General features: G+C 23.6%; 3 protein-coding genes across 4 annotated transcripts; 2 read left to right on the top strand and 1 right to left on the bottom strand.

Annotated features, from left to right (window-relative positions):
- Positions 1-138: 138 nt before the first annotated feature.
- LOC128959877 (glycerol-3-phosphate dehydrogenase [NAD(+)], cytoplasmic-like) lies at positions 139-3402 on the bottom strand. Of its 2 annotated transcripts, none has more exons than XM_054305906.1 (8): positions 3390-3402; positions 1770-1825; positions 1517-1694; positions 1304-1444; positions 1102-1243; positions 906-1040; positions 522-839; positions 139-450 (listed from the first exon to the last, which is right to left on the bottom strand). In XM_054305906.1, the coding sequence occupies exons 2-8, from the start codon at positions 1811-1813 to the stop codon at positions 353-355; spliced, it is 1056 nt and encodes a 351-aa protein (XP_054161881.1). In that variant the 5' UTR covers positions 1814-1825; positions 3390-3402; the 3' UTR covers positions 139-352. The 2 variants fall into 2 exon arrangements, with proteins under 2 accessions (XP_054161881.1, XP_054161879.1); XM_054305904.1 differs by lacking the exon at positions 3390-3402 and adding an exon at positions 1960-2003.
- Positions 3403-4786: 1384 nt separating this feature from the next.
- Positions 4787-6816, top strand: LOC128959883 (AP-3 complex subunit sigma-1-like). Its single transcript, XM_054305912.1, has 6 exons — positions 4787-5020; positions 5091-5182; positions 5253-5364; positions 5447-5518; positions 5581-5688; positions 6582-6816. The coding sequence occupies exons 1-6, from the start codon at positions 4952-4954 to the stop codon at positions 6699-6701; spliced, it is 573 nt and encodes a 190-aa protein (XP_054161887.1). The 5' UTR covers positions 4787-4951; the 3' UTR covers positions 6702-6816.
- Positions 6817-6835: 19 nt separating this feature from the next.
- On the top strand, positions 6836-8010 carry LOC128959880 (uncharacterized). The gene is made up of 2 exons (XM_054305909.1): positions 6836-7681; positions 7744-8010. Exons 1-2 carry the CDS (start codon positions 6908-6910, stop codon positions 7837-7839), a joined length of 870 nt encoding a protein of 289 aa, XP_054161884.1. The 5' UTR covers positions 6836-6907; the 3' UTR covers positions 7840-8010.
- Positions 8011-13240: the final 5230 nt, after the last annotated feature.

Raw genomic sequence — 13240 nt, forward strand, 5'->3', positions numbered from 1 at the left:
AATATTTCAAATAAAGACTAAATTTGTTAAAATTTGATTAACTTTGATATTTAAAACTAAATTCCAAACAATTTTTTAAATAAAACAATATTTAAAAATATAAAAATTATAGTAAAATGCAATTTCGATGAAACTGTCACAACCTATTTACTAAATTTAATTTAATTGAAAAAAGTTAACAAAAAATTAATCCTATTATGATTTGAGGCACGATTTACGCGTTAGTATTTTGAGTTGCAATAAAATCTTACCGTTTGTTAATTTTATATAAAACTAATTAGTTTTTAATCTGATTTATAACATTATAACAATTTTAAAAGTAAGGGTAAAATACAAAAAAATGTTAATATCATTACATATCTTCCGGCTCTCGCCGTAAGTATTCAAGCATTCTTTGTGGAGGAATGTCTCGGCGACCGATTAGATAAACCGCTTCAATCAATGGAAATCCTATTATTTATAGATAATTATGACAATCAATATTATGTAATTGCATTAATCATCAAAAAAAAGTCACATACTATCTATGTGTCCATTTGTCCTAAGCATAGTCATCACTTCACAGCAGGTCTGATATCCCTGAAGTTTTTGACCATCGAGTAACTCCTTTTCCAATTCATCTATCGATTTGTCTGATTTAACAAAAGCTTCCGATACTTTTCTGTTTCTTCCGCCATAACAAGTGGTAATGAGATCTGCGACACCACACGACTCAAAAAATGTGGTCTCTTTGGTGCCGTCGGGATAAAAGGTTTTTATGAAACGAATCATCTCTTTGAGTCCAATTCGGATAACAGCAGACTTTGTATTATCTCCGTAACCCAAACCGTCAGAAAATCCTAAATTTTTATTTAAAAATATTCATTAAAATCAATATAATGAGAGATTTTAATAACTATAAAGACCTGCAGCCATAGCAACAATATTCTTGAGAGCGCCACAAATCTCGACGGTATAAGTGTCAGGAACTACTGTAACGCGGAAATTGTCCGTTTGGAACAACTCCTTCAATAAAATGCCGTTATCTTTGTTTCGACTCCCTGTCCAACAGTTAAGTTTCAGATAGTTTTTTCATTTTAATTCAAATTATGTTTAACATACCAATTGTTGTCTCACAAAACTTTTCGTCGGCCACCTCTCCGGCCAGATTGGCACCCATTAAAACAGTGCAATCAATTGATAATATATTTTTAATTACATCGGAAATTAACTCAATGCCACCGTTTGGTGTTTCACCGAAACCCTAATTTATTATTAAATATTTAGTAAATTATAATTTATAATTACCGGTAGTAAACAATACCTTTATAAGTGAAATGCCGACAGCAGTCGGTTTGATGTTTCCTTTTAAATTCTGGCAAATTCTGGGAACGAATGCATGCGGAACAACAAACACCAGAATATCTGCATCTTTGGCTGCATCGACCACTTCGGGAACCGCTACCTATATAATCATAGATTTATTTACATTAAGTTATGTTATTAGCGGTAATTACAAAATTTCAATATATTATACAATAGTATCGGGAAGTCGGTGTCCTTTAAGGTATTTGACATTTTCGTGTTCAGTATTAATAATTTCACTTAATTTGCTTCCGTTCACAATCTCTTCATAGACATACATCTTGACTTCTTTATCAAAATATGCAAATTTTGTTACATTTACACCAATAATCTTGGCTATGGCTGAACCCCTAAACAAATCAATAAATCATAAATTTAGATAAAACAACAATTTTTTAGTTTTCATTCAATATGTGAATACAAACCAATTGCCGGAACCAATAATAGCGACCTTCTTCTTAGTACTCATTGTGTGTGAGATCTGGATTAAGAAATTATATAATAATAATAGTAATACACATATTAATCAATAAATCAACATAACTTAAAATACACACAATTAGTAAACTATTGTTATATATTCTGTATATTCTATATTCTAGACACTATACATACTCAAGACACAAAAAATGCTTATAAAAAATCGGACTTTCAGTTTTAACCACAAATTATGCTATTATTATGATATTTATTGAATTGTTTTACAGTTAAACAGCAAAAGGTCTGTTAAATTACATATTAATGTCAAATGTATTGATAACAGTCAGGCGCAGACATAGACTTCAATTATACAATTGTAATACTAATGCTTTACTGAATCGGTTAGAGTAGTCTATAGTTTTACTACTGAATTACTGTACAGTATATACTTTTATCTAATTCAGCAAAATATAGCTTTATTTCTATTTTTTAGTGTAGTTTTACTACAATAAAGCATAAAAAACTTTTGCATTACTTGCAATTAACAATAATTAATTTCATCTAATAATAAATATCTAAATATTTAATACTTGAATTAAAAATTATGGCAAAAATGTATATTGACTATTAATTGTAGATTTTAAATTTTATATTATTAAATTTGACATTGATGTTTAAATAAATAAATTCTATCATTCAATAGATAAAAATTGTATTGAAAAAAATATAATATGCAATAGTAAGTAGGGTTGCCATATGTGCTTAAACAAGAATCTGTCATTTGAGTCAAAATCAAGTAAAGGAATTATAGTCTATTATATGGCAATCAAATAATTTTTTTCTGTTTTGAAATTTTAAAAACTTATTAATGTTGTTTTACATACAGTATTATGAAGTAATTGTGGATTTTAATTATAAATAATAAATAGTTAAAATATTTTTTGTGAATAAACTACAGTATAAAATGCAAAAATTAGTGTATTTTATACCGTTTTATTAATTTATTTTATATTAATTTAAGTAAATAATTTAATTAAAAAATAATTTGAGGAAATGGTGATTAAATAGTGACTAATGTTTTTTTTGTGAGTAGGAGTTATAATATAAATTATATAGTCATACAATCTATTTAATTATCTATTATAGTCTAACAGTGTGCTAACCGTCAATCTATTATTATATATAAAATAATATGTATATACAGTATATTTAAAAACATCTTTTTAATCTAATTTATTATCAAAAATTTTAAATAGATTTTATTTTAGATAAAGAAACTTGAGCATTTTTTTGTAATAATGTTTCCAATTTAATACACTTATAATAGTAAACATTTACAACAATTCATTCATGCATTTAATTTAACTAAGAATATAATTAAAATCTAATCGATTTAAAGTAAAATTTTAAAAATTATAACAAAAAAATAAATTAAGTTTTTATCTTATATATGTAACATTAAAATTAACAATAATAAAAAGTAAATAATTTTGCTATTTCTTTAAATAAATTTTAACTTTTTTTGATTTTTGAATTTAAAAAAAATAAATTAATTTAAACTTAAAGCATATAAAAAAAGATATTAGATATTTTAAATAAAAATTAATTTTAATTGTAGTACTTACAAATGTTAAATAAAACTTGATGTGTATTAAATAAAATTAAATAAAAAAATAATGGTAAAAATGGACAGCAATTGAAAGCACCACAATATCACTATACTAGTGGCAAAATTTGTTATTTAATATAAATTTACTATTTTAGCAAAAAACTGAAACTTGTGTGAAAACTAGTTGTTTTCAAATAAAACTAAATAGTATTATAATGTGGTTTATATACTATATATTATATTAACATTTAGAACTGTGATGTTAAGGGATTAGTTGTATTTTTCCAAATGGAAAATAACACTAAACTCTATGTCTGTATTATATATATATACAGTACTATCGGATCAGTCCTTGAATTTTCAAGGTTTGAATTTTTCAAATATGCATTTATAGTTTACTTATATTATATAATAATTTTCAAAACCTAACTACAGTAATGTTGTTATCAATGTTTAGTGTTTAATGAACTTAGGTCTCGACCGATACTTAATAATATATTATAGCCAATCACTACTAACATAATAATTATAATTTATAAATATAGTCTAACTAAACACAATTATCATATTATATGCTCTATATTTCGTACGATTATCAGTTAAATGTTGTCTACATTTTTTAAATCAATATTTCAAAGTTTATTAGATTTAAAATTATATTTAATAAATACAGTATTATATTGACTCATCACTGGACTTATCTTAACTTTAATTTATCGAGAGTTTGCAACTCATATTATGACCAATATTTCCATTTAATTGTTTTTATTTACTATAATATAAATGGAAATTATTTTAATTTAATATTATTTTCAATAAAACAATATCCTATGTTAAATATATAATATGAAAAACATATGTTTTTCAAATTATTACACATATATTAAAATGTTTATTATCTAAATTTTATTGCAAAAAGTAATATAATTTATAAATAAGTTATAATGTTTGGTAATATTTTATATATTATATAATTTTAGTATACAGGTACATTATTATTAATAATTATACTTAATTAATAAGTATATCATAATAATGCATACTACCTGTATATGTTTTAATAAAGTCTATTTGTTTATTTTTTAATTGAAAATAAATACTGTATTATACAATATAGATATTTTTTTATTTACTAATTTAATTTTATTTATGAATTATGTAAAATGTCAAGTTTTGTATTATACAAATATAGTACAATACTTTAATATGAATATATAATAATTAACATAGAGTAATAACTTAATTAAATTTTTACATTAAAATATCATATTTTAAAATAAATATAAATTATTATACAATATATTTTTATCAATAATTATTTTTATAAATTAATAAATTTCAAACATTATTAACTATTAATTATTAAATTAAAAACTAACAAAATATTAATACGTTATATATGAATGTGGAGTACAGTATATGTCAATCAATTTAAATGTTTAGTCCATTTATTATTACATTATTTGATATAATATTTATAAAACTAATTGACATAACATTGCAATCATATGTCTGATTATAATCACAACAATAACAACATAACCATTGATGAGATAATATCATAAGTTATTTGAAGACATGATTAAAGCAATCCTTGTGTTCAACAACTATGGAAAGCCGAGACTCTCTAAGTTTTATCACTACTATGTATGACATGTCATAACTGACTAATATTTGAATGTCTTGTAATATCTTTTATTTTTGATTGAATGGTAAGCCCGAAGACATGCAGCAACAGATCATTCGCGAGACATTTCAATTGGTGTCCAAACGGGACGAAAATGTCTGTAATTTTCTTGAAGGCGGAAGGTTTACATTTGACACCACTATTGATGACCTCTTTTTAGATTTTATTAAATGAAATTGTCTTCATTTGTAGTTTAATCGGTGGATCAGATTATAAACTAATTTATAGACATTACGCCACTCTTTACTTTGTCTTTTGTGTGGATTCGTCAGAAAGCGAGTTAGGAATACTTGATTTGATTCAGGTTTTACTTCATTGATATTATAATAATTGATTGATTTCTGTGACAATTATATTACTATTAGTTAATTGATTGAATGATTTAGGTATTTGTCGAGACTTTGGACAAGTGTTTTGAAAATGTGTGTGAATTGGATCTCATTTTCCACGTCGACAAGGTTTGGCAATGGCATCACATTAACCATACATTTGATCTAATTGTCTATTCATCTGATGACAGGTTCATCATATACTTAACGAACTGGTTATGGGAGGAATGGTATTGGAGACCAATATGGCTGAAATCACACAAAGAATTGAAGAGCAAAATAAATTAGAGAAACAAGAAGTAAGTCTATTATTAACTGTATTTACAATACAGAACTACGTCTAACCTTTGGTTATAAAAGATGATTATATTATTATTTTTGATAAAATTTTCAATTGATTTTTGTTTACTAATAGTCTATAAATATAATAATTTGTTTTTTACTAAATTTTCGTATTACTGGTAATAACCACTGAGACAACTTATACTACTGTATAGTCTATAGCTATATTTACCGGTAATTAAATTAGAGTATATAAATAGTATCGGTATTTATTAAATTATTTATTAGCTTATTATATTTAATTAGTATTTTTAATAATATGCTTTATATATATATACAAGTTAATATAAAAATTAAGTAAATTATAATAGTATTAAAAATGATAATTATTATAAAGTAATTTACAGATAGTTTAAAACGATTTAGTATTAAAGTATCGTAAATCTGGTTAGCCGTCCATCCCATACAAAAATTGTAGTTTAATATTATATATATAAAAATATTGCAATTAATATTTTTATTAATAAAATTGCAACTTATGAATGAAAATATTAAAATAGTATTTTTGGACACATAATTGCCTACTAATAGTACTTTTATTTGTTAAGACTTTTGGACAATTATCTGACTAACCATACATTTATAATTAAAATGATGAATTGAAATATTGTTGATTTTGTTAATATTTATAATAATACAATTGATCACTTTTGGATCAAATAAAACAATTAATGAGATCAGATAATAATAATTATTGAAATGACAGCTTAATTGGTTGATAATGACATACACTGTATGTTACGATAGGTGGCAGTAGTATGTGTTTGATGTGTGTATTGATGACAATGTATTAGTCTTTCATTTTGTGTGTAATATTGTTGTCTATAATAATGTATTGTCAATACTGTAGGCCGGCATCAGTGCCGCTCCCGCGAGAGCCGTGTCTGCCATGAAGTCAATGAATTTGCCGCAACAGATCAAAGACATGAAACTACCGGATCTGCCAAATATCAGTTCACTTAAGTTTTGATTCATGATTACCACATGTTTTTTTAAAGACTATTTATTATTTGATTATTATTATTGTCATTGCAATCAAACAGTTTGTAATTAATTTGTGTTTAAATCATAAATCAAATGTCAATACATATAATTGTAAATTAATTGAAATCAATAATAAAAGTAAATAATTATTTGATTGAAATCGTGTGAACCGACAATTTGTGACCAAACATAATGGCCAACACATCGGACACTTTGTTACAGCGTTTGGAGTCTGTCTCGTGGATGTATTCAATCAACTGTCAAATCCACGGCAAAGACACGACATTATTACTTAAATTTCTGATTGAAGAGGATTTTTATGCAGTGATGGTAACAGATATGACACAAACATACTTCGAGTGTCTCGAAGGCAAAGATATCGACGAACACTATCGACGTTTCAATAAAGGAGAGGTTAAACGGGAAAGACTTATATCACATCTCAAGACATTATTGACTGACGTAACTAAAGCTTATGAATGGCATTTTGAGACACTTTTGGTTGACTGTCACACATCACGATTGACACTCAAAGTCAAGAATCAGTTAATTATTTTGAAGTTTGAGTGGAGTTTTTATATGATTAGCACTAATCCAGAAACATTGTCCAAACACGTGACACTTCCCTTAATACGATTGATTGCATCACTCAATCACGGCATTGATCTCTTGAAGAAGGAAATCAAATCAAAGGATAAATTGTTGGATCAAACGGACAACAAAAAAGACGGATCGGTTTCCGATGATTTGGTTAATAAAATGTTGACTTATCAGAGGTCGCTAACCACTGGAGTTATCGATAATTCGGTAATAATCGGTTTATTAGTGGCCGATGAAACCATTCACTCATTATTGAAAAATGAAGAAAATGGTGACCAAAATGTAGGAAACAGTTGTGAAAAATCTACAAAAAATAATTTACAAACAAATGTTAAGCAAAATGCTGACCAAAATAATGTTAATCAGGTTTTGTATTAAACATTAATTTATTTAAAGTTTATATTAAATAATGAATTATTTTATTTTAGAGCCAAATATCAGCAAATAAAGAGATATCGCAGACAACACCACTTGAAACACGAAAGAAGTCACCGACGCGTCAAAACAAGAAATTAAAACTTTAAATTTGTATTAATTATCATTTCATTTGGTTTCTTATGTGACCATCAATTTGGATAATATCTATTAAATTTAATTTTGATTTATTGATTTTCACCAATCAATTCATAAATCGTTATAATTCACAAATAATTCATTTATTTTATATATTATACACAATACCAAAAATATGGTAATTTTATTATAAAACCACTTAAAATAATTTCTGTCATTTATAGACTGTTTGTTATCAATCAATCAATTAATTTATGGAAAATGAACTTAAAATTAAGTTAAATTTTATAAATTAAACATAAAATAGGGAAATATTTAATGTGTAATAAATAAATGAATTGTCTTTTATTAGACACTAATTACTAACTATTTGTGAAGTATATGATTGACTAACAAAATATTTTATTATATTGATAGATAATATTACATTTAATATTAACTTAGTATCAAAAAGCATTTATTTTTAAATGCTTGTAATGCACCTTTTTTGATTAAAATTATATATAATTTAATTTAAAAAATAATATTTTATATATGAATATTATATACCAAATATTTGTAGATATTATTTTGTGTATCAGCATTGTGTAAATTTCATTTGATTTTAATTTAAATCATAGGAAAACCTCATTTGTTGTTTATTTTTTCAATTACCGTAATTTTCAAATTATTAATAAATAAAGTTTTCTATTATTTCAATATTTAATGATTTAATACAAACAATTTGGGATAAAAGAAGCAATGTTTTACCAATAATATAAATTTATTAAAATAAATATCCAACAAATTAATTGGTTTGTGGCATTAATTTATAATTTATACAAAAAACATCTATACCGATAATACAATAAAATAGTTAAATTGTTTATTTATATTATCTATCGTATTTAAAATTTTAAATGTAACTTTAATTGTATATATATCGGTATTCAAATAGAAAAATATTTAATAAACAATTATATGATCTTTTAGTTAAAACTTATGTCAAAACATATTTAAAACTGTATAACTTATTTTCAAAACAATTTTAACTTATGGTACAGTAATACCATAACATCGTAGCATTATTTTCTTTGCATTAAATTTTAATTGAATTAAAAATTTTATATTTAATTAGTTTACAATTAGGAATTAATGAATCGGTCACTAATTTATTAAAACTACTGGTAAATGTCATTTTTGAAGAGTATATTTAATGATATAATTTTTCCAAATACTGTAAAATATAATGTTATCATCAAATAGTTGTTTTTTGCAATAATTATTATACATGTGTAATATATTATATATGTGTAAGTTTACATACAATATTTATTATGTACGATAGTTAACAATTACTAATAAAATAAAATTGAGCATGCTAGTTTAATATAACGTGAATTTCAGATTTTCATACAAACTATGTGCGGAAAATACTTATAAATTGTTTGGTTTGTTATTATAAAGATTTATTGAGGAAAAGGGAGAGTCAATGAAATATTTGTTATTATGATTTCAATTGATATCCGATAGTCATATGAGTGCAGACTTTCCGAGACTCTATCAAATGAATTAAATGCTTATGACTTATGCTTATGGATGTTATGTGTGTTATGTGTATGTATTGACAGCACTTAGCTTTCAATTATATGACTAACATTACAATTGATAAGCAAATTATTGTGCATTCGTTGACATAGAGTTGAGTAAACTTGTTGTGAAAGTTTGAGACCACCAACAAATCAAATCAACTAACAGTTAATTTCTAACTTTAATTCAATTTTTTCAACAATCATATTGTTGTGTAAACATTGTATCCTCACTTTGTCTACACTTATTGGACAAACAATTTTAGACCCAACAGTCTCCTAAAAATATATACACCAAACGTTCCGCTCATGCATTGACTTGAATTTGTTGCCAAACAGTGCCGATTCCTATGCCATTGCAATCCCTGTCCTTTGTTTACTCCAACTTTTTCTCTATATTTGCTCTCAAATTCAATGTTTTCTCTTTGGTTTTTAACTGCAAATTATATACTATTCAACAGTAATGTACATAATATTTACGATGATTTAGAAATTACAATCTCTTGTTATCACACATTACACTACAAAAGCCAATAGTTTCCTCTAAATTATGGACTGAACTTTCAATTGGCACCGGAATTATGGCTATAATCACAGTTAAACAATATAATATAGCATTCATTTGGACAGTCATATAGTTTGTTAGATATTGATAGTCAACCTCATAGACAAATACCATTGAAATATTATATTCTTATAATATTCTCACAAATGAGTGATCGCTATATCATATTCAATGATAGCATCAATCAGTTATTGTATCGGTTTTTACAATCAAATACTTTTACCAAACATTTTCATAACTATGTTTTCATACAAATATTTAAAATGACATTTTAATTCCCATTTGTTTGGTCTCTAATCTTAAGGTCATTGCTTACCATTTAATGATATGATTGATCAGTAGTTTTAATAGTAGTTATACTAAAAATGCAAAAATATCACTACAATTCTTCATGTGGTATAAACTAAATATTTATATAGTATTTTAATATATTATTGTTTTTAAATATCAGTTTTTATTATATTATAATAAATAATTTTGTTATATTTACGATAAACAATAGCATACAATTGTAGCATTAGTTGATACTGAAGTTTATTATAAACGATAATATTTTGAAAAAGATTTGAGATAAAGTAAATGATAGGGTTATTAATATTATTATGTTTGCAAATATTTTGACTGTAAAACAATGTCATACTTATAAACCTATGGCAGATCTCGGTTTGTATGAGTTATTTGTCGGTATATTAGTCAGTATTATAAAGAAAACATTTTTGGTACTGATTTCAGATAAAATTAGACGAGTTGTCGGTTGGGCACAGGTATTGCAAAGACATACTAAGCTGTTAATCGATCAAATCATCTCAACATTAATGTCTGATTTAAAAAAATATTATTTAATATAATATCTTAAAGAATAAAGTCTTTATAAAAAATACATTTAAAATCAAAGACAGAATAAGTAAAAACAATCTATGATTTTATGTCTTCAATATTATTTGAAAGTCATAAGAGATAAAGCAAATGATGACTATTATTGCATTCATTATTTTCTTATATATTATCATAGAATATCAAATCGTGACAAATAAAATCAAATATAAAATATATTGGACTTTAAATTATTATTTATTGCACCTCAGAGAGAGTGAAAACGTTTTTTATTACATAATATAAAATTTTACTTTAATTTTATAAAAAAAAACATACTTTAAGTCAAAATTCAAATGACAACACTATATGAGATGAGAGTAGGACAGGGATTATAAACTACAGTATATATGGGATATACATGTAGTGTACAGTATTTGCAGTATATATTGAATTGATGTATCATTGAGTGACAAAAGTCCGACAAAGGTTTTTCTTAAATAACTCTCCAAATATTTTCGATAAATTAATAGAATAATTATAATTACGATTATTTCAATATATATATATATATATATATATATATATATATATAATATCTTAAAAATTATATGACTATAAAAGTATTAACAAGTACTGTAAAAGTTTATGCAATGTATTAATATATTAAATTATATGTCATTATTAGAAATGTTTTTAAATTTTAACGATAAATTCTGTTGTTTAAACAAAATTAATTTAAGAGAGAAAATATTAGAGTTTACTGGCCCTACATTATGTCCTATGATTTAAAAATACTAAATATACAAAAATAACCTTGCATAATTGAGAAAATTATTATATTATTTTAATTCAAATATTTAGAGAGTTATTCAATAGAAACCTTTGTTTGGATTTTTGTCAAATATTTTATAAGTTATATAACTTTATATTGTACTCTAAAGTAAGTGTATGTAAAAACAATAAATGTATACTGTATTACAAATTATTGACTATATATTTATATAAATAAATAAGATTTATTTGAGTTGAATTCACATAAAACTAGTGACCTAAAATTTAAAAATATACGTATTTTAAAATAATACTTGAAATAATATAAATATGCATATTATGTATGAATAAGTTATAACCAAATTAATTGTTATTTTTATATCAATTATGAATTTTATTAGCAATTTTATTGAATCTTTATCAATATTAGTCAACAATTACATTAAAAAATACATTTAATATTCAATAGGTTTGACAGCTATTGTCATATTGAGGTAAATTTAAATGGATTTGTCGTAATATTGATGTTATATTATATCCAAATGATTGACTCATTCATATACTTTCCCCAAATGTTTGAGGACTTCATTTGAATGACAGACTATTTTTTAGTTTCCATTTAGTCTTAGATTTGTTCAACAAATGTCTTCATTGGTGTTGACGTTTGTATTCATTTTTTATTTGCAAATAAATATATGAAATATATATTATATTTATAATTTATTCAATGTATTCAAACATTATAATTAAACTGTTTGAATGACAAACCCATAATATGGCAAATTTATTAGCAAATTATAAAGTATTTATAATAATTTATTGAATTTTCGTAATATTTGTTATACATTATGTGCTATATTATTGTATTATAAATAGATTTTTTAGATTTATTAATAATTTACATTTTAATAATATTTTAAGTCATAATATTATGGATTGCTAGCAAATAAAAATATTATATACAACTTTAGAAAAATTAAGATAATATCTTAAATTCTTATAAATTCTTAGCATTAAATTAAAATATTTTATTATTAAATTTTTTAATGAAAGTAAACGTGAAAAATATTAATAGTTTTATATAAAAAACAAAAGCTGTTAAATTTGAAAACTGGAATTGAATATTTTTAAAAATTAATTCAACAAAATAACTCATTTTTAATGGAAAAAAGCATTTAAAATGTTTAACAATATTCATATAAATATTTTGTGAGCATTTCATGTTTGCAATGAATGGCAACATAAATATGAATGAGTAATGATTAAAAAAAACTGTTTTAAAGTGTTTTAATAAAAATAACTTTAAATAACTTTTAAGCAAATGAATTAGTCATTAAAAACCATTGATTAGATTGAATGGCGAGAAGTATAAGAACTAATGAACCAATTATTGATAGTTATTATCAAAAGACATGCCATTAAAACTCGTGCCAAACATTTATAATCATTTTAGTAATGCTTTACTCAATATTTATCATTTAAGAGTAGAGTGTGCTCTTTGCTTACAAATATTTATTTTTAATTTTATATTATATTAAACATATCAGCAATAATTGCTATTTTTATTATTAAAAATTTATTCGTTAATTGATAAAAAAATATTTATATATTATTTTATTTTAAAAAATATTTTAGCATACTAATTGATATATTATGAAATAAATTTTGCTAAAGATAATTAGCATAAATTAC

Source organism: Oppia nitens, unplaced genomic scaffold, assembly GCF_028296485.1.
Source record: "Oppia nitens isolate AA-2021 unplaced genomic scaffold, nextdenovo-longstitch-racon4-pilon3 scaffold4_pilon_pilon_pilon, whole genome shotgun sequence".
NCBI lineage: Eukaryota > Metazoa > Arthropoda > Arachnida > Sarcoptiformes > Oppiidae > Oppia > Oppia nitens.

Excerpts from the sequence above, each read along its gene's own strand:
- LOC128959877 (XM_054305906.1), bottom strand. The coding sequence starts at position 1,813 with ATGAGTACTAAGAAGAAGGTCGCTATTATTGGTTCCGGCAATTG. Across the intron at positions 1,445-1,516 it reads ACCGACTTCCCGATACTATT|GTAGCGGTTCCCGAAGTGGT; the intron begins GTATAATATATT and ends ATGATTATATAG. Across the intron at positions 840-905 it reads TATTGTTGCTATGGCTGCAG|GATTTTCTGACGGTTTGGGT; the intron begins GTCTTTATAGTT and ends ATAAAAATTTAG.
- LOC128959883 (XM_054305912.1), top strand. The coding sequence starts at position 4,952 with ATGATTAAAGCAATCCTTGTGTTCAACAACTATGGAAAGCCGAGACTC. Across the intron at positions 5,519-5,580 it reads TCATTTTCCACGTCGACAAG|GTTCATCATATACTTAACGA; the intron begins GTTTGGCAATGG and ends ATCTGATGACAG. Across the intron at positions 5,689-6,581 it reads ATAAATTAGAGAAACAAGAA|GCCGGCATCAGTGCCGCTCC; the intron begins GTAAGTCTATTA and ends TCAATACTGTAG.
- LOC128959880 (XM_054305909.1), top strand. The coding sequence starts at position 6,908 with ATGGCCAACACATCGGACACTTTGTTACAGCGTTTGGAGTCTGTCTCG. Across the intron at positions 7,682-7,743 it reads ACCAAAATAATGTTAATCAG|AGCCAAATATCAGCAAATAA; the intron begins GTTTTGTATTAA and ends ATTTTATTTTAG.